At 42.7% G+C, this 27149-nt stretch overlaps 1 protein-coding gene across 1 annotated transcript in view; it reads right to left on the reverse strand.

Moving 5' to 3' along the window:
- CFAP107 (cilia and flagella associated protein 107) overlaps positions 1–18928 on the reverse strand; it is a 250428-nt gene extending 231500 nt beyond the window's left edge. The window contains exon 1 of the mRNA XM_078642813.1: positions 18726–18928. Coding sequence (XP_078498939.1) covers positions 18726–18842 — 117 coding nt within the window. The 5' untranslated portion in view covers positions 18843–18928. The remainder of the gene's footprint in view (positions 1–18725) is intronic.
- Between the last annotated feature and the right edge of the window lie 8221 nt (positions 18929–27149).

The following is a 27149-nucleotide window of genomic DNA, read 5'->3' on the forward strand; positions in this document are numbered from 1 at the left end:
TACCATCTATCATTTCATACAGTACCATTTGCTCGTCTCGAATTGTCTTGGGACGGGATTTAGAACGGGGCTTGGGACTAGGAATACAAGAGGTAGCACACATGCTGCAAATCGCAGGGCCACATTGTATACAGAGGCAGCAGCTAAATATGATCGCTACTGCAATACTTAGAAAAGACAGGACTTTCCATCCCCATGCGGAAATTATATTCCAGAACCAACCGGACCATGTCCAGGTGCCTGGATCTTGGTGTAACAGATGGGCAATATTATGGAGTCTGGTTATAGCTGAATAAACAGACGGCGCGTTATTAGGAATGAAAATGCAACAACTAGATCCGAGAACTCTACAGGCCCCGCCCCTATCGGCCAGTATGACGTCAAGGACGAGACGATTCTGTAAAACAACAATTCTCATAAAGGATTGCTCTTCAGTTAAGTTACCTAGAGCGGAGGCAGTCTCATCTACTACAGCTTCAAGGGTTCTTGTTAACCTACGGATTAGCTTACTATTCACAACTGCACCTAAATAAGGGAAAACACCTTTATCTATATCAATGAATTGTTCTGCGGCGGTTTCAGTATAATCGACAATCGGGAGATTTCTCTTGTGTCTAGTATGTACTAGGAAGGAATTCCTATGGTAGTCAGGTGGGGCTAGAAAAACAGGTGGCAGTAGGAGGGCAATATAACAGGTTCCCTCCCAATCGAGGGGCAGACGAACATATGCGGTTTGACCACAAACAAAATATGAATGACGTGAAGCTTTGAAAATAGATTTCCCACTGTCACTATACTTGACAACAGTAGTACATTCACTATGTCCTACATGTACAGAACCATGACTACGGACACATAATTCGCCTTTGACTGGTAGTACTGAAATAGCAGGTGAGTCTGGAGTAGTATCAGACTGAACATTCAGGACCATGAAATTCGACGAATGATTACCTAAATTGTATACTTCATTTTCTAGATCTAAACCTGTTCTGTGGGGGAGACCTTGCTTGTCTGGGAAACATGTGCTATTAAGAAAAGACATATCTGTTGAGGATGACGTTAACGTGGACCAGGCTCCACACGAACCATTATGTGAGAATGGATAAGGAAAAAGTGGCAGAACTCCCTTCGGTGTCTGAAAAGGGGGGAGTCGACCACACACCCAACAATTAGTGGCATTGCTGGTCTGGTGTGAATAATGTAACATACGGATAAATGAATTGTTACGCATAGCGAGGCGGTATGAATATTCGTGAGGAGGCAGATCACTAAACGTGTGCTCTGCTGTAGCATTAGCAGACATATTTACATGAGGAACTGAGAAACACAGGAAAAGTGCGTAGCTAGTGCAGGAAATCATTATGCTGATGAATAATATGAAACTTAGAAAAACGATACATTGAATTGAGTTTTGACTGACTCTCTCACTATGGGGGTCTATTTTATACATGTCAGAAACAGTCTAACCGTTTCACCTAGGGGAGGACTTATACAATCAAACTGACTGACTTATTTTACTAGACCGTAGTTTTAACTTATACTCCTGTTGCGGAGTTTTCTCTAACAGGGAAGGGGTTGTAACAATGTCTTTTGCGGGACAGTCCTTTAAAACAATGTCTTGGCAGTCTTTAAAATCCTGGGACTCCTTGGAAATGTTTTTAGAAACGGGTTTCAATCCATTGAAAAGTTTTACATGAGAAAGGTGGACCCACCCCTTCCTGCCTTCCAGCTTGACGGCAGTACGGGTGGTCAAGAGGACCTGACGTGGCTCCTTCCAACGAGGTTCCAGCGGACTTGATCTGTCAAAATTCCGGACCATCACAAGGGAACCTGGAACGATTTCATGCGGTGCCACCTCGGTATTGTCTGGAAATGCGGCGGCAACCTGTGAACGACATGAGTTGAGGGCAGACATCAAGGAAGCTAGGTAATCTGTCAGCATATTACATGAAACATCGGTAATACTTCGGGGTCTAGGAGTACCCCACATATTAGGGGGACGGCCGAATACGACCTCATACGGGGACAGACCTGATCTGGAATGTGCGACCATGCGCATATAAAATAAAGCGACTGGCAGGGCTACTAGCCAGTCCACACCTTTTTCTTTACAGACTTTGGCGATTCGAATTTTCAGGGTCTGATTATGTCTCTCTACGAGACCGGCTGCTTCAGGATGGCGTACACAATGAAACTTCCACTGGTACCCTAACAAAAGGGAAACGTGCTTCATGAGTTCAGATGAGAATGGCTGACCGTTATCAGAATATACGACTCTAGGGAGTCCATACCTAGGGAAAAATTCACGAACCAACTGCTTGGCAGTGGTCGCGGCTGTATAATCTGGGACTGGATATGCTTCTGTCCACCTGGACAAAGCGCATACAACTACAAGGACATACTTGAAACCTCGACATCGCTCCATCTGAATATAATCCATCTGGAGGACCTCAAAAGGGTGGTCAGGGGGCTGGAAACCACCTTGTTCCACCGGGACACTTTTACCTGGATTAAACTGACAACATATCATACAGGTACGGACTTTCTGCTTGGCTGCAGCTCGTAAATGCTTGTTGAACCAAATGTTCTGGATACTGTCTAACATAGCTTTTTCTCCTAAATGTGCTGGACTATGTGCGGTATTAATAATGACTTGAACCATAGAATCGGGGAGAAACCATGTGGCTCTACCCTTCGTTAACCATCCTTGATCTGTCTGGACCCCTCCTTGTTCGGACCATTTCTTGATTTCATCGGGAGTAGCATGTAACTGGATATCTATGACATCTTGTGTAGGGTCCTTAACTGTCATACATGTAGTCGGATCTGGAGTATGTGTCTGTGTCGGATTAGCTTGAATGTCTGGAGTCTGAGCTGTAAGCTTGGCTGTGCGATCTGCTAGATCATTACCTTGGGAAATAATGTCAGTAACTTTCGTATGTGCTTTGCATTTCATGATAGCGATAGATGTCGGTAAATGTATGGCATCTAACAGAGCTTGAATAAGGAGACCATGCTGAATCTTGGTTCCATGAGAAGTCATGAAACCTCTCTCTTGCCAGAGCACTCCGAAGTCGTGTACAACTCCGAATGCGTAACGTGAATCTGTGTAAACATTAACTTTCTGGTTCTTGGCGTGTATACAGGCTTGTGTCAGAGCAACTAGCTCTGCTGCTTGAGCGGACAGGGTATCAATACGGTGTGTTTCAATAACTTCGGTGTCAGTAGTCACTGCATACGCGGCGACTAGTTCTCCTGTACTAGTTCTCATACATGAACCATCCACATAAAGTGTCAGGTCAGGATCTGGTAACGGAATGTCTGTCAGGTCTTGTCTTGGCTTTGTCGTAATGTTAACTACTTCCACACAGTCATGTGGGTCAGGGTTCAAACTGACTGATGGTAACAGTGTAGCAGGATTCAGAACGTTGCAGCGTCTAATTTCTATGTGTGGCTGGAACAGTGTCAATTCATAACCTGTTAAACGTGCAATTGTCAAGTGCTGAGTTTGTGTTCGGTTTAAAAGAACTTCTACGGAGTGTGGAACTTGTACTGTCAGGGAGTGTCCTAAAACTATGGAATCACTTTGTCTGATAGCTAGTGCTGTGGCTGCAACTGACTTGAGGCACGCAGGCAACGCCTGGGCGACTGGATCTAGTGTGCTCGAAAAATAAGCACAGGGCTTGTATTGTCCTGCTTGATCTTGTGTGAGAACAGATAATGCTGTACCTTCACGTTCAGTAACGAAAAGTGTAAAAGGCTTACTGTAGTTCGGTGTAGCTAGAACTGGAGCTTGACATAAAGCTTTCTTTAACTCGTTGAAACTAAGTGTATGTTCAGATGTCCAAGGGAGGACAGTCGGTACGGCTGCCTCCTGTGTCGTTAACTGTATCAGTGGCTTGGCTAAAAATGCATACTGGGGGATCCATTGTCTACAATAAGAAGTAAGGCCAATAAAGGCACGTACCTCCTTCTGGGTTCTGGGCTGGGGAAGACTCGCTATTAACTGGATACGGTCTGGTGTCAACTGTCTACCCCTCTTGGACAGCAAGTGTCCTAAGTATACCACTTGCTGGACACAGAATTGAAGCTTCGAAGGTGACACCTTGTGCCCCATCTCGGCTAGGAAATACAGAACTGTAAGGGATGCTCGCTCGCATGCACGTTCAGAACGGGCTGTGATCAGTAGATCATCGACATACTGGAGCAGGGCAGTGTCAGTTGGCATGTGAATATTGTCTAGTTGTCTCTTAAGTGCTTGACTGTAAATACTAGGACTTTCTGTGAAACCTTGAGGAGCGCGTGTGAACATATAGCTCCTTCCATTTAAACAAAATCCGAAAAGAAACTGGCTGTCTGGATGAATTGGAACACTAAAAAATGCATTCTTGAGGTCTATGACAGTGAAGAACGTGGCTTCGGAATCAATGGCTGTCAATAGGGAAGAGATGTCTGGGACAACTGGGTACTGCGGAATAATACATTTATTAAGCTCTCGTAAATCAATCACTAATCGATATACTGGGGGTGCATTTGGATCAGTACGTTTCATGACTGGAATGATCGGAGAATTACATACATTGGAGTCAGGTTCTACAACTACTCCTTGAGCGATGAGCTCGTCAATAATTTTGGATAAGGCTGCTACAGCCTCGGGTGGCAGTCTGTACTGTCTGATTCGGGGTAACACTACACCTGGCTTGAGAGTCACACGATAGGGTGTGATTTGCATGTAACCTACATCAGTTGGACCTTGCGCCCATAAATGTTGTGGAACATTAGACAATCTTGAATCAAAATCTCGTAATACATAGTGACCCTTAAAGTCACGTAGGAACAATCGTATTCCCTCTGGGGAACAGCATATGACGGCACCTAACTCTTTCAGTGTCTTAATGCCTAATAGATTTTCTGGACATGACTTAGTAAGTAACAGATCAGTAGTGCGGGACAATGGACCTACTTCTAGAGTAACTGGCTTTGAGATCTCATTTATAATGGGTTTTCCTGAAAATCCAAGGGAAACATTTCTTGAGCCTGAGAGCGGAGCCCCTGGAACTTCGGCATGACTAATTGTGGTCCTACTTGCCCCTGTATCGATCAAAAACTTTCTGTCTTTCCCTAATACTTGACTGTGAACATAGGGACCTTCTTGATCTACAGGTATCTCGATGAGAGGCAAGCCTACCTCCCTCTCTAGGCTGTTTCATGAATACTGCTGGTACTCTGGATACTCAGACTGTGCATACTGGTACATCTGCGATGTAACATGCTGTGTTGCAGCGATAGGCTGCGGTACTGTAACTGTCTGTTGTGCATTCTGTGACTGAGGAGTCTGTGAAACTTGTTCTTGTCTAGGCGGACGTGGTCTTTCTTTTGTTTTACCAGTAGCTATGTTATGTTTCAGAACTGCACACTCGTTTATAAAATGACCTGGCTGTTTACAATAATTGCAAGTCCCTTTAACGGGAGCTGCAGGATGACTGGCTTGATTCGGACCCCTCTTCTGACTGTCTTGAGGAACAGATTGTGCAACTAGCACTTTCATTTTCGTGTCTTTCATACGTTTTCTTTCGTGTTCTTGCTCTTCCCTGATTCTATTCTGGTGATACTGGAGCATCTGGAGCATCTGGGACGGAGTATTAGCTTGCCAAGTGCTTTCAACTTTCAAAACTCGATTTTTAATTTGTGGACTTGAATTCTCGACTAATTTAGTAACGAAAAGGTGAGGGTATGACTCACTACTTGTCTTGAGACCACTGTTGATACTGAAACATTTTTCAAACCTAGAATAAAAATCACTAATATCTTCGTCTTGTTTCTGTTTACAGGCTGAGATTGCATCCCAGTCTTCTTTTCTCGTTGTTAATAATCTGGGTAAAACTTGAATTAATAATTCTGGTAATTCTTTACATTTATCTCCAAGACCGGTACCTGGTACTCGTGCCTTGTCTTCAGCTTCTAGAGCTGCCCAATCGATCTTTTTCTCTCCCACCTCCCATTCTTTTTCCTTTAGCTTTTCATACACCCCTGCGGGTAGCAGAACTTTTAACATTTTAATGATATCTGGGTAAGTGTATTCTCCCATACGGAGCATGTCTTTTAATTCTCGATGGAACCCTGCTGGATCTTTGTCATGACAGGGAATTAATTTCTTCATTTCAAGAAGTTCCATCTTTGATATTGGAGTGTATACAAACACTCGTTGCATTTCGCCACCCGTCCCTCTGACTGGGTGGACTTCTCGTAACGGATTCTGTCTGTCTATGTAAAACGGTTTACTTTCTGGGGGTGAGACATGAACAAAATGCGGGTTCAGAAACGTTCTATATTTGTGACGCTGTTCTAGAATGACACTAATTAAATCGGTACCTAGACCTTTCCATTTGTACTGGAGTAACTCGTTCAGAACATCATGTAACGGACCTGGATCAGAGTGTTGACCCTCATACAGAGTAATGAGGTGCTGAATCATATACATACCCACCAGTCGCTGCTCGGCTGGGGGCAGTTTCAGAAACATTTGTGCCACTATTTCGTCTGGAAAAGTGGTAGAATCAGTAATCCATCGGACGGCTGATCGGGCTAGTTCTTGTTCATGCATGGTACTTAACTCACTATAACCGATTCGTGATTTCAGAATATGATCGGTAGCTTGGAATACTTGTTCTAGAGAACCTTGTTCTGGTGCTGAATGATGAAAAATAGACTTGTGTTCTAGGCGTAAATGGCGATCTGGAAATCTAGATTTTCCTACATACGCTATTCTGGCGGGATTCTCGTCCTCTTCTTCTTCGGGATCAGAGATACTTTCTTTCTCGCTTACTTGTGCTGCTTTACGCTGTTCGTGTATCTTTATTATCTCTTTACGGATTTTCTTGTACATACTCTCCATAGCACCGACGGTCTTGTGCTTACCCTCGGCTATATTATCACTCCACCTTGTCAGGATTCTCATTTCGGCGGAATCTTTAGACGGGTAGTCTTGTTCTCTTATTAGACAATTGATCAGGAACTTTAATATCATGAGCTGGATCTCGGCTTTCCTTTGAGACATAGTCTCGCTAATACTTTCTGGATCATCCCCTGTACGGATGAAACGATATATTCTGTCTAGATCTTCTTTCATATTCGGTAAGGTGACTAGATACTCGGCCACCTTTCTTACGCGGAACGAATATAAAACCATATTATCCTCGCCTGGGACTGGATCATAGCAACATTCGGCAAGGGATTTTCTTATTTCTGCAACAGACTGATGCCTAGGCGTACGCTGTGATGCTTGTGCATGTAATTCGGCTAACGTTAAACGCTTGTGTGGCGGCGGGGTTTGAGGAGGACCTCCTCCTGCGGCCCCTAAACTAGAATCATCGACGGACATTCTTCGTGGCGGAGCGGGAAGTTGAAATGCTGGCTGGACCGGGGGTACCGTAGCAGGTACTCCGGTGTCTGGAAGAGCGGGAAGTGCCTGATTTACAGGGACTGGCGGAGCGCGAACAGGATTTGCATATTCAGGGACGGCGTCATCCAAATAGGACGAAATAAAAATATCAGCTGCGGTTGGTTTATGACGTAGCTTGGTCGGAACTAATGGTGGCGGGAAATTACTGGATGCCTCTGGGGTCGCTTTTGGCAAACCTTCGGCAAGGAGAGGATACATACCCCTAATAAGGGCATGCCCCTGTCTGTCTGACTGTTCGGCTTTGACTTGTTCACCTATCTCGATTAATTCTCTTTCTTGGGCTCGTTCCTGGAATTCTCTACTTAACTCTGACTTTCTGACTTCCTTTTCGGTTCTTCTATGAGCTTCCTTGCGCCATAACTCGATGGCATCTTTCTGTGACTGTCTGGCTTTCTTTTTCCATAATGCTTCCTCTACTCGCATGATACATTCGGCATCCCATGTACCCGATACAGGCCATCTATACTTTTCTTCTAACTGTTTGGTATACTCTACCCATAAATCTAGATACAATATGGCGCTTATGCCATGTTTCTGATACATAAAATGACCTGGACTGTCCCTCGGCGGGACAGGAACTGCTGCTTCCAGCAGACCCTTTCTAGTTTTTAACTGACGTAACTTGGAAAATATAGGCATGACTGAACTGTAATCTAGACACAATACGATACACAATAAACACGATACTTATTTTCTCATTCATACCACGACATTAAAATACATGAAAAACATTATAAATAACAGTTCGAACAGAATATTACCTGGAATACTGAGAACAGAAATACAAGAATTTTCTCGAGAACGGAACAGACTAGAGTTACTGGATGCACTGCTGTAACAGTACGGAACATACCGGTCCCATAAAGGGACGCATCAAGACCCGTATCCACCTAGGTGAACACTTCGTTTGTGAGTCTGGGCACCACCAACCCACGGACCAGGAGTCAATTTAGATTGGTCCTGTCTAGATACTACCCCAGCAATGGTACTCACCGGGCAGCACGGAACGGAAGGCCTTGGACTGGACTGGACTGCTACGACGACGGACGGACTTCGGACTTCAGTTACGGGTGGGCCTCCGGATACCTCGGACCTTGGACTCTCGGCTTGGGCTCTGGTCGGGACTCGCCGCGTTCCTCCACCGTCTCGTTTGGATGCTGGACCGCCTCCTCCGTCTCCTCCGTGGGCCTGAGGGATACTTGGAGCAGAAATATCTGCCAGTGCACGGTATGGTTCCGTCACGACTGCAGAGGGTCAGGGGGTCGGCGTGGCTTCACCGACGCGTGGGGAAAGGGCAAGTCCCTATTCGGGCGCCATTATGTGGTAAATAAATAAATAATACCCTATTTTTGACTAGGCATAAATCATAACAGATAGCTCAATAAATAAGAGTCAAGATTCGAGGTAGTAGGAGTTTCTGCAGGTTTATTACAGCATAAGGACAGGATCAGGACAACCTGCATAGGATGACCCAGCAGCTGCTGGGGCCGGGTCTGGGATGAGCGCGCTAACTTTTAATAACAATACATGAACTTATATACATAACGCAAACACATAGCATTACATTGCAGTAGGCGTAGCAGTAGGTGGAGCAGAAGGCGTGACGCGTAGCAGTCGCGAAAGATAACAGTAAAAGTAGGTGTAACTGGGCGTATACATAGACATGTGGTGCAGACGTAACAGAATATGTCATGAATGGGGCGGAAACATTGGAGGGGGCTACCTAAGGAGCCGGGACCTCTAACCTAATGGTGCGCGTAAACTGGCAATGACGTATTACTAGGAGAAGCTGGGGGCTATGAACTCTGTGCTAGGAGCAGAGACTAAAGTCTGGAGGGTCGGAGCGACATGTACCTAAACCCTATCTAGTATCTGATGTTTAGGGAACATGTTGATATAAACTAGAAGTCATGAGGGGAAAGGCTAACTTGATTCTAAGACTGGACCATGCATTATTCTACATGTAGTGCGTGATGAAGAATACTAAATGACCATTTAAATACAGTATTTCTCTAACGTGGAGTCGTATAGGCTAGACAATGACGGAAACTATTGATGCAGTTCAGTAGCGTAGGAATGCAGAGAAGGAGGACTGAACTGATAACTGGAACTATAACACACTCTTGGCAGACTCAGAGGCAGAGCCAAGCTGCACCGGGCACTGCGAGGCAGGAAGTAAGTGAAAGGTCGAGGATACAGGTGGGGGCTGTATCGCTCCTTAGCGAGGCTTCAGGAGACAGGAGCTGAATCTGATGTCCAGGCCCTGTTGAGGCCTAGGAACGGGGACTTTATAATGAAATAACGTGCACACTGGGGAACGTGGCAACGTAGCTTTACATAGGCCTAATATTCGTAGTATTCACGAGGACTGGAAAATGACATATTAGAGGTGGACACAACTATAATTGCGTCTTGATCAGACATGGGGAGTAACATATGCATATTGTTCATGCACACATAACATATGATGGATGAGGCGTAGGGACACAGAACATGGCAAAATTTACTTTTCCACACTTGCCCAAATCTTTCTCCAGAGTGGCTAGCTCTGCCAGAGCTTTCTCTCTATCACTCCAGGCATATTATTATTATTATTATTATTATTATGCGTTCTTATATAGCGCTCGATTACCCGTAGGCATCTCGGCGCTTGCCTTGGGAACCCGTCCTGGCTTCCCCCAAGGTGAAAGCCAGGCATCCCGCCGCGGGGGGGCCGTAGTGGAGATTAAGCAGGCTAATGCCCAGAGCTGCAGAGTGTGAACCCATGATTTGAGTAGGCACCGAAACGAGAATTATCGAATCCGTGGATATTTGGGCTCAAGACCCTGCCGCGTCGGGAATTGAACCCTGGTCCCGGGTCTGACCTCTGCTTCAGGGTCTGCCTCCTCTAACCAGTGTGCCACACTTCTCCACATTGGACTAAAACTTTCAGAGTTCCTTCACAATACTGAGCTGTTAACTCTGCCCAGTCTGTTAACAGCTGGGGGTCCGGGTTCTCGTACGAGGGTACGGTATGTACTCGCAATCCTCTTGGAACACGTTTGTCCTCGATATGGCTCTGTAGGCTGGTGGCCTCCCACCATTTCCTCACTTCGCGTTCATACAACCTTTCCATTTTTATCATAATATCCTGTAATTTGCTGTCTGGCTGGACCGCTACTGGTGTAACCTGTGTAACAGGTATGCTCTGTTTTTTGAACATGTCCTTCGCCTCATCACGGCGTGTATTTTCGCAGAACATGTTAACTGGTATATATATATATCATAAGAGGACGTGAGGCTAGAGAGTCTCTAGTCTCATCCCTACGTAGGCACACACATGGTTGTCATTCCTCGGATCAGGAAAAACGACTTTCATTCAATGTTCCTTATAATTCATTTATTTATTCCATGGTTCAATATATAGGTTTTTAGCGGATCAAGTGGAATATCTTCAAAGTTATATTCAACAATTCAGTTCAGGCACTGTCTGTTAAACGTGTCCAATGCATTTCGGGCATTTTAGAATCTGCCCTTCATCAGGGAATTGACACTTCAAACGATGTTTCCTGGATACTTTTAGGCGTCCCGTAACATTAATCACGTCTTTTGCATCGTGGCAGCCATCGACGCCGTCAAGACGTGATTAATGTTACGGGACGCCTAAAAGTATCCAGGAAACATCGTTTGAAGTGTCAATTCCCTGATGAAGGGCAGATTCTAAAATGCCCGAAATGCATTGGACACGTTTAACAGACAGTGCCTGAACTGAATTGTTGAATATAACTTTGAAGATATTCCACTTGATCCGCTAAAAACCTATATATTGAACCATGGAATAAATAAATGAATTATAAGGAACATTGAATGAAAGTCGTTTTTCCTGATCCGAGGAATGACAACCATGTGTGTGCCTACGTAGGGATGAGACTAGAGACTCTCTAGCCTCACGTCCTCTTATCATTTGTTTGACGTCGGTGGGCCCTCGACGCCTCCTGGTAGAGCACCAAAAAATCATCAAAAAACATTTTTTGAACTTTGTTTAAACTAAAAAACTTTGCTGTGCATCGATCTACCAATAGTTATATATATATATCAGACATTTTCCCCATACAACCACTCACACAGCCACTCATATACCCATACAGCCACTCATATACCCATACAGCCACTCACACACCCAGTACCAGACCCATACAGCTGCTAACATACCTACTCACAGACCCATACAACCACTCACGCTCCTATACAGACACTCACACACCCACAGGACCACTCACAAACCCACTCACAGGCCCATATAGCCACTCACATACCCGCTCACTGACCTATAGAGCCACTCACACACCCACTCTCAAAGGTTACAGGTTAGAGTTAAGAAATAGAATGAAAAAAACCTTACAAATCACAGAAAAAGCCAAAGGTTACAAGGATGTTATAAGTAGGTTCAGATTTCACACACACAAAACCAGTGAAATTCAGCAGTTATAGTTACCGGAGCTACCATAACTTACAACCCCACAATGCATTGCTTATGACTTCACAAATCACATCACTCATGACATGATCAGTGACATGCTTCCTGACATCACTGATGACATCTCAAATTATGAGTCACTGACAATTAGTATTTTGAACAATACGGGTATTATACATACAATCAGACAAGGTGTGGTATGTATTATGAAATAAATCAAGTTTGCTGTATCTAAGTTCCTCCCTTCTCCCGCAGTCTCCTTATCAAAGTCTCTAGGTTGAAGATGTGTAATTGAAATTTGGGCAAGTTTACTTTCCTCAACCCTGCCCATTGAGGCCTGCTCCCTAATATCATGGACCCGACATTCTCTGATATTTCCTCATACATCCAAACATGTTATAAACAGTTTTCTCTGCTGATCACAATTGTTACTCCTATGCTATATCGCCAGTGTGGGGGGAGGTTGTGCGCTCCATCTTTTCTGTGCTATGTCATTCTTGGTAACTAGCAATTCAAGTCTTAGTAAATAAAAGCCTGTATTGTAATCTGGGCAGGCCCACAACATTCTGGCATTTCTTTCGAAAGAGTTGAAGGAAAGTTTCTTGGCCTTGCTTTCTGAATCGCTGCATACCAGTGGTGTTCTGATCGGCTAGTATCAAAGTGGGAAATTAGGATATATGGTTTTCCATCCCAGTCTCCTGATTTGGCCAACTTAGGTGTGCTGTTGGCCATCACTTCACTTACTTTTTGGGAAAGGTTTAGAGTATACAGAATCAGTCTAAACACTTCTGGTAAGTGTGCAGTTAGAGAACTGGACTGGCTGTTACCTAGAGAAGTGGTACAATACCCAGTCTCCTATTCTATTCTCCGAAACATAATATGATGGTAAAGTTGTAGCCTTTGACCAACTACTACTATGCTGGAGTGTGGTGTCTCCTACTTTAACAAACTGTTTGATCTTGGGCAAGCCATACTGTCCCTCTGCCTCTGTCCATTTATCAGACAATACATTAGCACTTTGAAACAGGCTATACAGAGGCATAGTTTGAGGCCAGGGCCCCAGCCTTGTATTCTCACATCATGGCCTTGTCACTGCAGGTGTCCTGTAGAGATGACTCTTACTCCAAGATCATTGATTAGTTCTTTATTGGCAACTCTGCTAAGCACCGCAAAGACGATCACAACATATCGCCGTTCCCTCATCAACTGTCCCTCCCTGGAACCCCACGCATGCACCCTTATTCTAAGAACATACAGACATTCTGATAAAGAATACTACAACACGACACATCTTCCCCCTTAACAATAATAAAAGAACAAAGGAAAACTATATATATACTATATACAACAAAGGAAAATAAACTAAACTAATTAACATACTGTCCTAAAGTCTGTGAGGAACATTCTTCCAGTTCTTACTTCATCTTCCACTTCGTCTTCCCACAACCAATCCTAGAACATAGCTGCAGCTCCCCCAACATCCTCCCCTTCCGTTTTATATATTTTACACTAGCTATTCGACTCACATACCATACAGACACCTGGGAAACACACTTCCTCCCCATGCCATCTTCCCTGGTACCATTGTAGTGCTTTTACAACATTCCCCTTAACTCTTTCCGGTGACGTACTATCCATCCATCCTATGTCAACTCTCATGAACTCCATTTCAAAACATCTTCCAGGTGACAAAGATGGTCTTAACTTTGTTAAACTTTTATTTGAATCAGCACACTCCCTGCATTCCCTCACTACCTTTTCCAACTCAATATCAACACCTGCCCACCAAAATGAACTTCTCACTCTCTTCTTTGTCCTAACAATTCCGAAATCTCCTTCATGACATAAACCTACTATTCTTCCCCTTAAAATTCTAGGTGATATGACTTTCCCTCCTCTGTAAACAAATCCTGATTCCACACTCAACTCACCTCTCGCTTTCCAAAAGCTCCTTCCTTTATCTGCATTCGTTTTCCCTTCACTCCAAACTTCAAAAACTTTCTCCTCTTTTTCCTCCATCAACCCATCTTTACCATAATGTAGAAGCCACTCAATTGACTTCTCGATCCCTTCCTCCTCCATAGCAATTAGATCCCTATTCCACTCACTCCTAGGTACTTCTTTGATCGGTAAGGGCAATCTACTCAAATAGTTCGCAACTTCACTTCGTACACCAGGAACACATTCAATCCCGTAATTGTAATCTTGCAATATCTTTAAAGGTCTTGCTGTTCTGAAATATTCCATTTTCCACACACAACCAAGGGCCTCCCTTGCTGTTGCAGAATAAGGTCCTTCTGCTGGTGTCAAACTCCTTGATGCAAATCCAAAAACAACTTCTTTTCCTTCACCATCATTTTGTGTTAAAACCGCACCCATCCATACCAATGACTCAACCCTCTCTACCATTCCTGAAGCCTCCAACTTTATTAATTCCTTCCCCAATTCATTCCTTTCTGTAAACTGTTCGTTTCTTACTCTATAATTTACATGAACGGCATTCTCCTCTAATTTTATCTTATGTTTTAATTCCATAAACACGCCCATTTTTCCTGAGAACACATCACTATACTTTTCTTTAATTTCTCCCGTCAAATCAACATCTTTAACTTCTTCCACTAAATCATCATTCTCACCTAACACCATAACCTGCTCTTTTGCATTCGGATTAAGTATTATATCCAAGCTTGCCTGATCTTTCCATCCTAAAACACTTGGTCCATTTTCCGCAACATACATTCTTCCCTCTGCCACCCTCCTTTTAAACACAAATGTCACATCTCTACACCCCACCATTGGAATACTTTTCCCAGTGAATCCTCTTGGATTTATGTCACTTTTCATTAGATCTACACCAATCTCCTTTACAAATTTCCTCTTCCACATATCCAGATTAACAATAGTATATGGCGATCCTGAATCTGCCACTAACATCACTATTACCCCCGCCACTTCAATTTCACATTGGGGTTTACTCCTCCCTTTACTCTTTACATCCAAAATAAAATCTCTTATCATAAATACGTCATCGTCTTCATCTGAATCGTCTTCTTTAACTTGTTTCCTCAACTCATCTTCTCCCCTTGTCACATACTCTATCCTTGTAATTTTATCTCTTCTATAACAAACTCTTGCATAATGACCAATTAATCCACATACAGTACATTTTTGATCTCTTGCTCTACATGCTTGACTGTTCGCTAAATGTGTATAACTTCCACACCTAAAACACGCTAAATTAGTTGTGCTTTCTCTTCTATATTCATTCTTTGTTGCTTGAAAATATTTCTTCCCGGTCTTCTCTTCATGAAATGTATCTTTCCTTTCTGCACCAACGCCGCTTGCTCTTATAGTTTTCCTCACAACACACACTTCTTCTCTATCTTTTCCTTTCTCTTCTTCCAGGGCTGCTTTCGCACATCTGACTGATACTTCAGCCTTTCTTACTACCGCTAGCACTTTATTCAATGTTCCATCTCCCATTGTCCATAATCTTTTTTGTTGCGTTAATGTAAATGTTTGTGCCGCACACATTTCAGAAAGTATAAATTACACTTCCAATAAACTTTCCTTCCTTGTTAGTTTGTTCTTCCTTTCCCTTCCTTTTATTCTGCCTTTTTTTTTTTACTTAATTGTTGCAATTACATTCTTTAAAACGATTTCTCAACTCTTAAACTGCTTCCTTGTCGCTTAACATTCGTTTCCTTCCTAAATTATCTTATTACCAAAGATATCCTTCTATTGTCTGTTGTTTGCTCCTTCAACACATATAAATTCAAGCTTCAATCCATTCTTGACGTGTTTCCCCTTGAAACCAGTCTTCTTCCGATGTTAAATCGCTTTTCTTAGTCTTACGTCCTAGTATAATGAATGTACGACTTCCCAAACTCCTAAAATGGCTGCCGAGCGCGATGATGTCACACGCTGCACATCTCGCGTAGTCTTCCTCTTCACGCGACGTCTTCTATGCTGTCCTTGCGCTTGCGCGTGACAACTGCTCTTGCATCCCTCCGTCACAGACTGCGCACGAGACAGCTCCGATGGCACTTAAGACTGCTTTTAAATCACACTCCACGCGCCAACACGTTTCTTTTAGGTACAGTTCCTCTCTTTTTTCTCTTTGCCACTCAATTCCGCTTTTATTACGTTGTACGCTAGCTTAATATATATGCGCTCAATCAGTACCAAATTACTTTTCAATTGTCCCGTCCTCCTCACCTCTTAACTTCATTCGCTCAAAAGTTTATCTCTTCATGTATCACGCCTTCCTTTCTCAATGGTCGTCTGTTTCTTCTTTTCACTTCATTTCACTTCTTCTCCTCAAACTCGTATCTTCTTTTCACTTCACTTCACTTTTTCTCCTCAAACTCGTATTTTCTTTTCACTTCACTTCATTTCTTCTCCTCAAACTCCGTGGGTCCACGCAGAGTTGCCCAATCCTCCGTCGCCAAAATTGTAGAGATGACTCTTACTCCAAGATCATTGATTAGTTCTTTATTGGCAACTCTGCTAAGCACCGCAAAGACGATCACAACATATCGCCGTTCCCTCATCAACTGTCCCTCCCTGGAACCCCACGCATGCACCCTTATTCTAAGAACATACAGACATTCTGATAAAGAATACTACAACACGACATGTCCACATTCCGTATTAGATTTTTTAAGGGGCCACCCTTAGAGGGACCACCTCCTAAAGCAACTTTGGGCAGGACCCACTTTGGCCCACCCAGTCACCGCAGAAGAGGCCATGGAGAAGGCACCCAAGTGCTTCCTTAATTTCAACGTCTGAACGTCGAAATGTTTTTTCCACTGTCTTTAAAACTGAAATTGAGTGGTGAGTTTTGGGGGTAGAGGTGGGTAAGAAAACAAATTAACAGGGAGAGCCGAGCTACGGCTCTGGCTTGGCCCTTAGAGCCCATGCACAAGCTGAGCCCTGAAAATGTTTGCTATGTGAACCATGCAACAAACATCATGTACAATATTATACAGTCTCTTAAAAATACTATTTTTTTTATTTCTTTAACACATGAAAGCTTTGACATTATGTCACAATATAGCGCTGCCCTGAGAAGTACTTAATAAAAGTGCGCTTACAGTCATTCCTACCCCGTCCGCACACTGGTAACAATGCCATTAGTGAACCAAGATGCAAGACAGTTGTGATGTGGACTTTCCAGGTGGCCCAGTTTATTATAGAGCAACATTATTCTACTAAATCAAACACAATAGGTTTTTGTATAGTTCGTTTTCTGATTCGTGTACTTGAATGTGCTTTCATGTGCAAATTGGATGAAAAATGAGTTTTGGTGAAATAAAATATTTGCCCAAGCTCACACAATTTAAGTGAGGAAGCTCCAGTTTATCCAGGTTTTATTTTTTCACTTTTGTACAAATCAGTCACTAAGTGCCTATCTATTTGTTTCTCTTTTTTACGTGAATGCTTTGCTTTTACCACTTAGTGCAGTTTTTTGCTGCTTTTATATAGTGTGAACTCGGCCTGGAAATATTGAAGTGCTTTACAGGAACACCAGTTACATTACAAAAGGGCAAATTCATTTCTTTTAGGCACTGGAGATTTACCCAGAATCACAAGATGTTGAACAAACGGCGAAACTCGAACCTAGCTTGTTCAGTTCCAAATTTGGAAGATCTTGCCGTAATGCCACATCCTGGGTAGATTGAGGGCGGCAGGCAGAAGGTACATGAAAGCCTGGCTCATGATGGGCTCGAAGTTCCAACAGGACTTAAAGCTGAACCAGAGCCCGGCTTCAGGCTCAAACCCAGGTCAAGCTTTCAGTGCCAGTCTTCCTTAATGCAAAATGTCATGGCTTAGGTGTTGTAACAGGGACCTCCTTAACTTTCAACTACTATTACACTCTGCTTGGAATCCTGGTGCTAAAGCCTAGCCTGCTGGAAATTATGAGTTGGGCCGTTGAGTATAGACATCATCTCTTACTCTCAAATAACTCTCTAGATGCACTGTATGCCTGTTTGGAAGACGATATAAGGAAAATCTTGGGTTTGTAGTCTACCTACAGAGTTGACAAAAATTGTGCCCTCAGTGGCCCACCTGAAGGAACCCTTGGCCCATTCAGATGAAAATTCCTAGAACGGGGCCTGAGTCACAAACAGGCACCTCTTTTGCATATCATTCAGGACTGAAAGACAGAATCGACAAACTGCCAAGCTGCTCAAGATCACACGTGGACAGTTAGAGTTTTCCTAACTAGAATTTCTTGTAATATGCTTGCGAGTGGCAAAAAGCGGGACATTTGGTGTCCTATACTGCTCAGAGTGGGTTGCGGGACAGGAAAACACATTTTAAGGCATGGCAAAGTGAGTAATTTCTTAGGGCCCCCACAGGAAGTTAGATATCTCCCAGTATTCTCTATATTTCTCTTTCTCAATCCATCTCTCTCTGCCTACCTCTACCCCTCTCTCTCTCACTCTCTCTCTCTCTCTCTCCAGTGTACCATAAAGATTTTTGGGGGCCCTGAGCAAGACATATTTCAACAGTTGTTTGTAACCCCATTTCTGAAAGTTTAAGTAAAATTTAATATTTTTGCATATTGCAGTCTTGAATTAAGATATCTGTAATACAAATCAAATTTGTTCATAACTGCGACGCTTAAATATATACCTTGGTAAGACCCCCAAAAATCCTTGGTTATATTGTGGACAGGCCACTCAAACGCCCACAGAAAACGGGACGGTTGACTACTCTAGCAGCTGTGGTGTGCGAAGCGTGTGCCCCCAATAAATGGGGACTGTGTTAATAATGGCAAATGCATATCAGTGAGCTTACCTCGTGTCTTTCTTCCAACCAGTTTCCAACCAGGACTTTGTTGGAGTACTTCTGTTCTACTCTCCATCCCGGAAGGGAGAGTTGGGGACAGGGTTGGGGACAGACAGCTCTTGCCATTTCGAAGCTGTGTAGCGCCCCGGTGACCTGAAAACGTGTCTTCGATCTCAATAGCTGACAGTGGTCTATAGATCTGCACCGCTCTCGACGCCTCGAACATACGATCTAGCCCGCGCCTAGCAAAGCTCTCCTGTGTCACGCTCTATTCATGATGGTATTGTTTACAGTTTCCATAGTAACGGAAGGAGCCAAAACGCACTTCAGGACACGGCGTGTTCTGATCTTTGAACACACTCATATAGAATGTACAAACTGCAGCTCTCCACACCCCCAACTACAAATAGTTGTTTGTATTTTTATATTGTTATCGTGCTGATTTCTAGCGTCGAACCATTCATGTGTTGCCAATAAACAACGGTGGTACATTCTTTTAAAATAACTTAGAAATGTCGATTGCTTGATCCTCAGGGATTCAAACGCGTTGAGCTTCTAATTAACATAGAGCAGCAAGAGACAGGGTGGGAGGCAGGTGACAGGGGTGAAGGGAACCTATACCTCGACGTAGAGTGTATACGATCGACGCATCAAAGAATAAAGTGGCGTGTGCGAGAACAAATGGAGAGTTATGGGGGAGACTCGGGCAGATTTACCAATTTTTCACTCAGCACAGAGCAGAAGTCGCAAATGATGCACTGCGTGAAAAGGAGTGAGGAGGAGCGCGCCAAATGTACAGAAATATGGGACGCTCCGCCCCTTTCCCTAGCGCCTTTGCTGAAATCAGCTGCTGTGGGCAACAGAGACACCTTTGCACCACAGTGTGATGGCGCGGGATTACCTGCTCAGTTTACCATACTCACCTGGGCCCATAAACATTCACACCTTGAACCGGTAATCCAGCTTAATTTCCCGCCTATCAGAATTTTATTCACTTTTAGGACTTATACCTGTACACCATGACTTACCAAATCCTTGTCACCTGTGATCTAAGTCCTAAGGATCAAGGGAGTTAGAATAATAGGTAGAAAATAACTTTTAACATTATGTAATAACACAGACTCTGAGAAAAGTTTTAAACACTTCATCTATGCAATATTTTATGAGTCAACAGCCGAAGTAATGCAGTCAGGGACTTCTCAAGTAAGAAAATGATTATTAAAGCATGCATTTTGCAAGACTTTAAGGATGAAAATTTAGACATTGGTACCTGGGAAGGGTGAGAAAAGGAAACAGCACAATGACATACCACACAGATTGATATTTACCTAGAATGGTGCGAGGACCAACCCTGGCCACGGGTGCAGAACAGGACAGGCAACCTCAGCTAAGTGCAACGCCAGCGTCACACCCCTCTCTGACTACACTCGGACCCCGACTGGGTAATCGATTCTTCTCCCTCAATAAAACCCCAATTCTTCTGTCAGAGTGCTCGACCAGCCCTCTGCTCTCGATTCTCCTTCAGCCATCGTTGGGTCAGTGACAGGTCTGTGACAAGTCAGACAATCTAACTGACTAAGTCTACCTTAGTTATACTATTTTTGCAGGGTATGTACCACCCCCCAGTGTTGCAAATTCATGTATTCCCTTCATTTGATTGGTCAGAAAGGCGAGGAGAGGTCATCACATCATACCAGTATGAGATCATTTCCATTCAATAAAGTTGATCGAGGTTGCCGCCCATAATTTACTTTCCCAAGCATTTTATTCCACCCAGCAATATTATTTCATTTAATATACAATGTTAAAATTAATTTGCAAGTTGTCTTCCTTTTTCCAGGTCATGGGGGAAGTTCCCAGGCGCATCGCAGGCAAGACAGTCTTTGACATGATTTCAATGCCACCGCTCGAGGTCTCTCAGTGTTCCCTGGACATGCGCAGAGGGAATTCAATATGGCAATACAAGTCGCTCTTCAGGCCCAAATACAAGCTATTAATAAAGTCAAAGAGAGACACGTTAAAATGCGAAAATAAATTAATGCACTGTATACCGCTTATTACTACTCTAACCCCATTACTTTATTTTAACTTTAGCATTAATAGCTAAGCAGGACATACAAAGTTTAGTTTGAGTAGGAGCAGGTGCATTAGTATGTAAAGCATAAAGCAGCCATTTTGGCACTAGTGCGCAGCTGCAAGATTTCCCACCAAAAGCTAAAGATACGTCACACCACGTAGATGTGGCAGACGCATGCGAAGAAGAGTTCCTGCGTTTTCGGCGGGCATTTTTAGAAACTCGGATTACTGTTAGCAAAAGCACGTAGGAAAGCTTCCCCTAGATACTATAATGTCGTGAAATGCAAGTTTAGTATTCACAAAACATGTTGATTAATAAGCTACATGTTATTTCGAGAGGATTGAATCCAAGCAAGTTGCTTTACACATGAAACCTTGCTCCATCAATCAATTCTATACCATGACTAATTACGGAACCAGATGCCAACTTTAGCACTCTCCCAATTTGATTTCTTCTATTACTTTAGAATTTCCTCTTTCTCTATTCGTTTGAAACCCTTTCATTCTTTTGTTAATATCCCCCTTCATTTCTTCAAGTTGAATTTCGTCAAATTTTCTTTTCTTTCTTTTCTCATTTTCTGCATACCACTTTCTGTTTCTGCAGCATTTGCACCAAATCATTATCACTAAAATCAGTAGGGCTATTCCCATTATTGGCATCAGTATTCTACCTTAAATACTTTTTCCTACGTTAGAAAACCAATTACCTGCAGAGGAGAGACCATCAGGTAGTCTCTTCTATGCACTATCAACCTCCAGTGGTTTCAATTCTTCTTCCAAATGTGAAATATTTTTGACATACCTCCCAATTTTGACACTTTTGTCAGGTATGTAAGTGCAACAATGTTGCACCTTCAGCATTCTACAGACTCCACCCTCTTTTGCCAATAATATATCAAGAGCAAGTCGATTTTGTAAAGCCTTTGATCTTATAGCAACTAATTCAGTATTGATCAGTAAGAATCCTCCAACAGTGTCAGTTGATAAACAATCCACCACTGTAGACAATTTACAAATTGTTTGAGTATTCAGAATTACTTCCACTGAAGGTATCAATGCACCAAATATATCACCTACAATTTCTGAAAAACTAGCTCTTTTATTTCGTGTTAGTCCATTATTCTCTTCACTGCTTCCAGTGATTCTTTTTACATGGTATACCTTTGGGAATACTATTCAAAAAATGGCAACTCCCATACCAGGGAGCAGGCAGCTTAAAATATGCCTTGTTCCCACAAATAAAATACACTCCAGGAAAAACTGGATCAGTTCCCCCTTTTAGTCCCCAACCCCCAATTATCAGGAAAATGTGTTCACATTCACCGGAACCGATGAATATATTGTTATACTCTGTTTTCAACCTATGGAGACAGATTTTCCCCTTCTTTTCAAAGTCCAGTCATAGCAGCATGAGTCTTGCCAGTTGCCATAAAGTCTTCCCTTTCAGCCCACTTGGGTATCTGGGGTTTCACTTCAGTGGCTTTTCTATGGAAATCCTGTCTCATTTTCTATACCAAATTCAAAAATATTTCTCTTCTTCATGTAACCTACATGTTAAATTATCTTTGTGTGCTTCCGCTATATCTTTTGTTTTCATTGTTAAGAAAAAATCACCCATAAACTGTGAGTGTTTACTACTAAGGAGAGGGTTCATGTTTCTACATATAGGAATTTCAGAAAAAATCACATCTATGCTAGAATATTAATACTGTAATTTTCCAGTTCTGTAAAATAAACTAGCTAGAATACTACATGAAATACCATATGTCAATGGTAAATGATGATATGTCACTCCTTCTGCTACTGATGTCGGTAATTTCATACAGTCTTAGCAATCACTAACTTCCATTGTTTCTACATAATGCACTAACAGATTAGCGAAAACATTTAAATCTGTTTAATTTCTAATTTTACTATAGTGTAATTCTATCTCATCTGGTGCTTCTAAATCTATTCTATCTTGTTTAAGGTTATCTGCCTTTCCATGTGTACTAGTGTCATTTTGTTTATTATCAGCCATGAAGTAAGGTATTCTTATTGTCAGTCCTAGCCATGCTATCCATACTATCAATATGCATGTGCATATTCAACAGCCTGTCTTTATACATTTTCTTTTCGACTTTCCAGTAACTCTATTATCAGCCATTTTTGATTAAGGAGACTTAGCCCCTCTTTGTAGCTTTTACACAGAATATAATTTTTGAACTTAATTTCAAGTTGGTCTCACTTTTTCGTTGATTGGATCAGCAATTAATTCTTCATCACTTTCATCACTGATTTCCAAATTCTCAAAATCCTCAAGAATCACATAGGTCCATTCAGTACACTTAAACTTATTATTCAGTCTTTTCAAGCGTGGACTTCTCCTTCTGGGTTTCTCTATGGATGGTCCAGACTGGCTTGTTACTTCATCTAATTGGTCAGGTTCTTCATTTATTGTTTTAAGGCAATATTTCAGTCTGTTGATAAAACTAGGCCAAGCATCACCTTTTCTGAGTCTCTTAGCTGACACGGCGCTTTGATTTTCTTCAAATGTTCTTTTGTTTTCGTTTTGTTGTGGCACACTTTGTTTATTTTCGTCTTCTGTTTTACTCTCTATGTGACCTTGTCCAGGGCTTATTACCTCTGTCGTTTCTGCTTGGATGGGTTCTTCTATACTAATCTGACCCTGTTAAGGAGTTTGCTGAATTTGGCTTTGACTTTGTTCTCTTTCTTCCTCCTGAACTCATTTTTCTATGCCTGTCTGGTCCTGCTCAGGTCTTGTAATGTCTTGATTGTCTTCTGCATGAGCATTTGCTCTAATACCTGTCTGTCCCTCCTCAGACTCAGGAATGCTGTTGCTGTTTTCTTCTGTCTGAGTGTATTGCTCTTTCCTTATCTGGTCCTCCTCAGAATTACTATTGGCTTTGATTTCTGTAATCTGAGTACATTCTTCTATTCCTGACTCATCCTCACTATCACTCTGTCTGTCTAAGTATATTTGACTTCTTGTTCTCACAATTATTTCAGGTATGTCGACTATGGGAATCCATCCATCCTGACTGGGGCTAGGTTGTTCCTCATCAGCTACTTCAGGATTGATTTCTTTAGACCCTTCACTATACAACCGTCAACCTCTGCTTCGTCAGGTTCTGTCACTCTTTTGGTGTGGCTCGCATGAATCGAGTTTGGTATGCCTTTTCATTTCACAGCTGTGGGGGAACCAATATGACTTGATGTGGTTTTCCCCACCGTGGTGCTAGGCACGATTCTCGGGTGTGATATTTAATCACTACCCAATCCCCTGGATTCAAATCATGTGCTGGAGTTGATTGTCTAGCCACAGCGTCTTCCCCAACCTGGTGAGAGATAGAACGCACTTGGTCAGCCAAAACTTTGCAGTATTCCAATACCAAGTCATCAGATATATTTAATAGCTTGTGTCCTGGTACACATGCTTGCTTCATTGCCCTTCCCATGAGTATCTCATGGGGACTCAAGCCAATATTTTTGTCTGGAATGCTTCTGAGTCCCATCAGAACAAGAGGTAAAGCATCAGGCAACTCTAATCGAGTGGATTCACACATCTTTCCCAATCTTGACTTGATTGTGCCATTCAGTGTTCTACCACTCCAGAAGCCTCTGGGCGGTATGCACAGTACAGCTTTTGCTCAATTTTGAAATGCTTCACAAATTAATTGAATTATTTCATTATTAAAAGGATACCCTCGGTCTGATTCAACTGTTACTGGAAAACCAAACCTAGGAATGATCTCTCTCACAGGAGTTTGGCTACAGTTAAGCTGTCATTTTTTTGGTCGGATAAGCCTCCACCCAAATTTGAAAATAGGTAGACAATGACAAGGACATATTTTAATCCTCGACAAGCAGGTAACTGAATACATTCAACTTATAGTCTATGAATGGACCTTCTGCCTTTCCAATTTTCCCGGGACAAACTACAGTATTCCTACCAGGGTTCATTTGTTGACAAATTAAGCATCTCTGGCAAAGACTCTCTGCTACGCTCCTGAACTTCGTGCTAAACCAATCCTGTCTGAACAGTCTTATCATTGCATCTCTACCTATGTGTGTGTCCCCGTGGTATATCCTAGCCATTAGGAGCAAGCATACAGTCTGGTAACACAGGTGTACCATCCAAGTAAACAATGACACCATCTTCAGCCTTTCTCTGACAGCCTATTCTTCCTTTTCTTTTTGTTCTGCTTAATTTTGTAGATCTCTCACTTTCTCCCATGTTCTTACACCCTCTAGCAGCATAAGTTGGCAGCTGATTCCACATGCATCGATTTCCTTGTTTACTGCCATTTTATACTTGGCACAATGTTGGGCCACCTGGTCAGCATAAAGATTATCGGCTGTCACTTTATCATTTCCAGCTTGGTGAGCAGTACACTTGACCAAAGCCACTTCTTTTGGTAATTGAATTGCTTCAAGTAACTCTTTTACAAATTGTCAATTTTTAATAGGAGTTGCTGAAGAAGTCATGAACTCCCTTTGCATCCAAAGTTGGCCAAAATCATGCACACCCCGTAACCATTCTGATTCAGTATAAATGGTTACTTTCCAATTTTTCACGTTTTTATTGAAGCAATCAATTCAGCTACTTGTGCAGACTTGACTCCTGGCAAATAGGAGGCTTCGACCATACCAGCCAATGTGCACACAGCATAAGCAGCCCCTCAATCCTCCTTCCGCGTGTAGAATGCATGAGCCATCTACAAATAGCTTATATTCTGATTTTTTTGTGGTTTTTCCTGTATGTCTTGGTGTGGTTTAGTGCTGTACTCTGTAAGGTCGACACAATCATGTTCGAGTTTTTCTTTCACTTCTTCAAAGTGTGAATTCGGCAACAGAGTTGCTGGATTCAGGATAGTACACACATTTTCTGTACCTAGAATAACTCGCTCATACTTAGTCAGCTGACTAGGAGTTAGGTACTGAGTGCGTGTTCTAGTTAATAGAATCATGACTGCATGTGGAACATACACTGTCACAGGATGTCCCATTATGATAGACTCACTTTGTTCTATGCTCATACAAGTTACAGCAACAGCTTTCAGACATCCTGGCAATGCAGATGCCACTGGGTCCAAAGTGGCAGAAAAGTATGCCACAGGACATCGCATTAGGCCATGGGTCTGGATTAGGACTGATAGAGCACAATTGTCTCTTGCATCACAGAATAGTACAAATTCTTTTGAATAATCTGGCATTCTTAATGCTGGGGCTTCGCACAAGCAGTTACGTAATTTTAAGAAAGCAGGCATGCTTTCATTATCCCATTCTACCGGATATTTTGCCCGTTTCTTTGTCATTTGAATCAATGGCTTAGCTAGCACTGCAAATCCCACAATCCACTGCCTACAGTAACCCACAACTCCGAGAAACATTCTGATTTCTCTCTGCGTCTGAGGTAAATTCATGTTTCTAATTATTTTAATTCTTTTTGAAGTCACTCTTCTGACTCCTCTCTCTATCTGGTGTCCCACATGGGAAACGGCCACTACAACGCGGCCGTTTCCACGAGTAACCACAACCACGCATGCTTTACAACGCATGCATGGTTACACGAAAAGCCTTTACCACGCATACCTTTACTACGAGATACGTAGTAAAGGCATGTGTGCAGAAAGAAACAAAAAAAGGGGGGGCTTGGGGGGTCTCCCCCGCCACCCCAAAAAAAACATGGGTTATAGAAAGGGGGCTTGGGGGGTCTCCCCCCCAAAAGAAACTCGCCTGATTCAGAAAGCTGAAGAAATGTGGAGGCAATCGGCGTCGTTAGAGGAAACGGAAAGACATTTCCGTTTCCTCTAAACAACGTGAAACGTCACATCGGAAGGGATTGGAAAGAAGAGGACGTGGAGAGGTAAGGAGGAATGAGGGGGTGGTTTCACAGGGGAAAAATATAAGGATTAATTTACAGTGACAGGAGATATCCTTTAACATAATAATGCCAATAACATGCATAGTTTCACAACGAAAAACGTTCTAAAAATGTGCGTGTTAAAGGCATTTTCGTGGTAAAGGAGATACATGGGGAAAGGAATTCCGTTGTAACGCATGCGTGGTAAATGCATGCGTTGCAACGGTATTCGTTGTAACATCATACAACCGTCCCAGATACTTCTCAGGTGACACTGTATGTCCTCCTTCAGCAAATGATTCAGTAATGCAATTGTATCAACAACGCAGTCCCTTTGGGTCTTGGACACCACTAATACGTCATCTATATACTGCACCAGAACAGACTGTCTGGGCAGCACCAAAGATTCAAGAAATTTGTTCACAATCTGGTTAAAAATTGATGGACTTTCCGTATACCCCCGAGGAACACGATTCCAAACGTAAACATGT

This window comes from Lissotriton helveticus, chromosome 5_1 (genome assembly GCF_964261635.1).
Source record: "Lissotriton helveticus chromosome 5_1, aLisHel1.1, whole genome shotgun sequence".
Taxonomy (NCBI): Eukaryota; Metazoa; Chordata; class Amphibia; order Caudata; family Salamandridae; genus Lissotriton; species Lissotriton helveticus.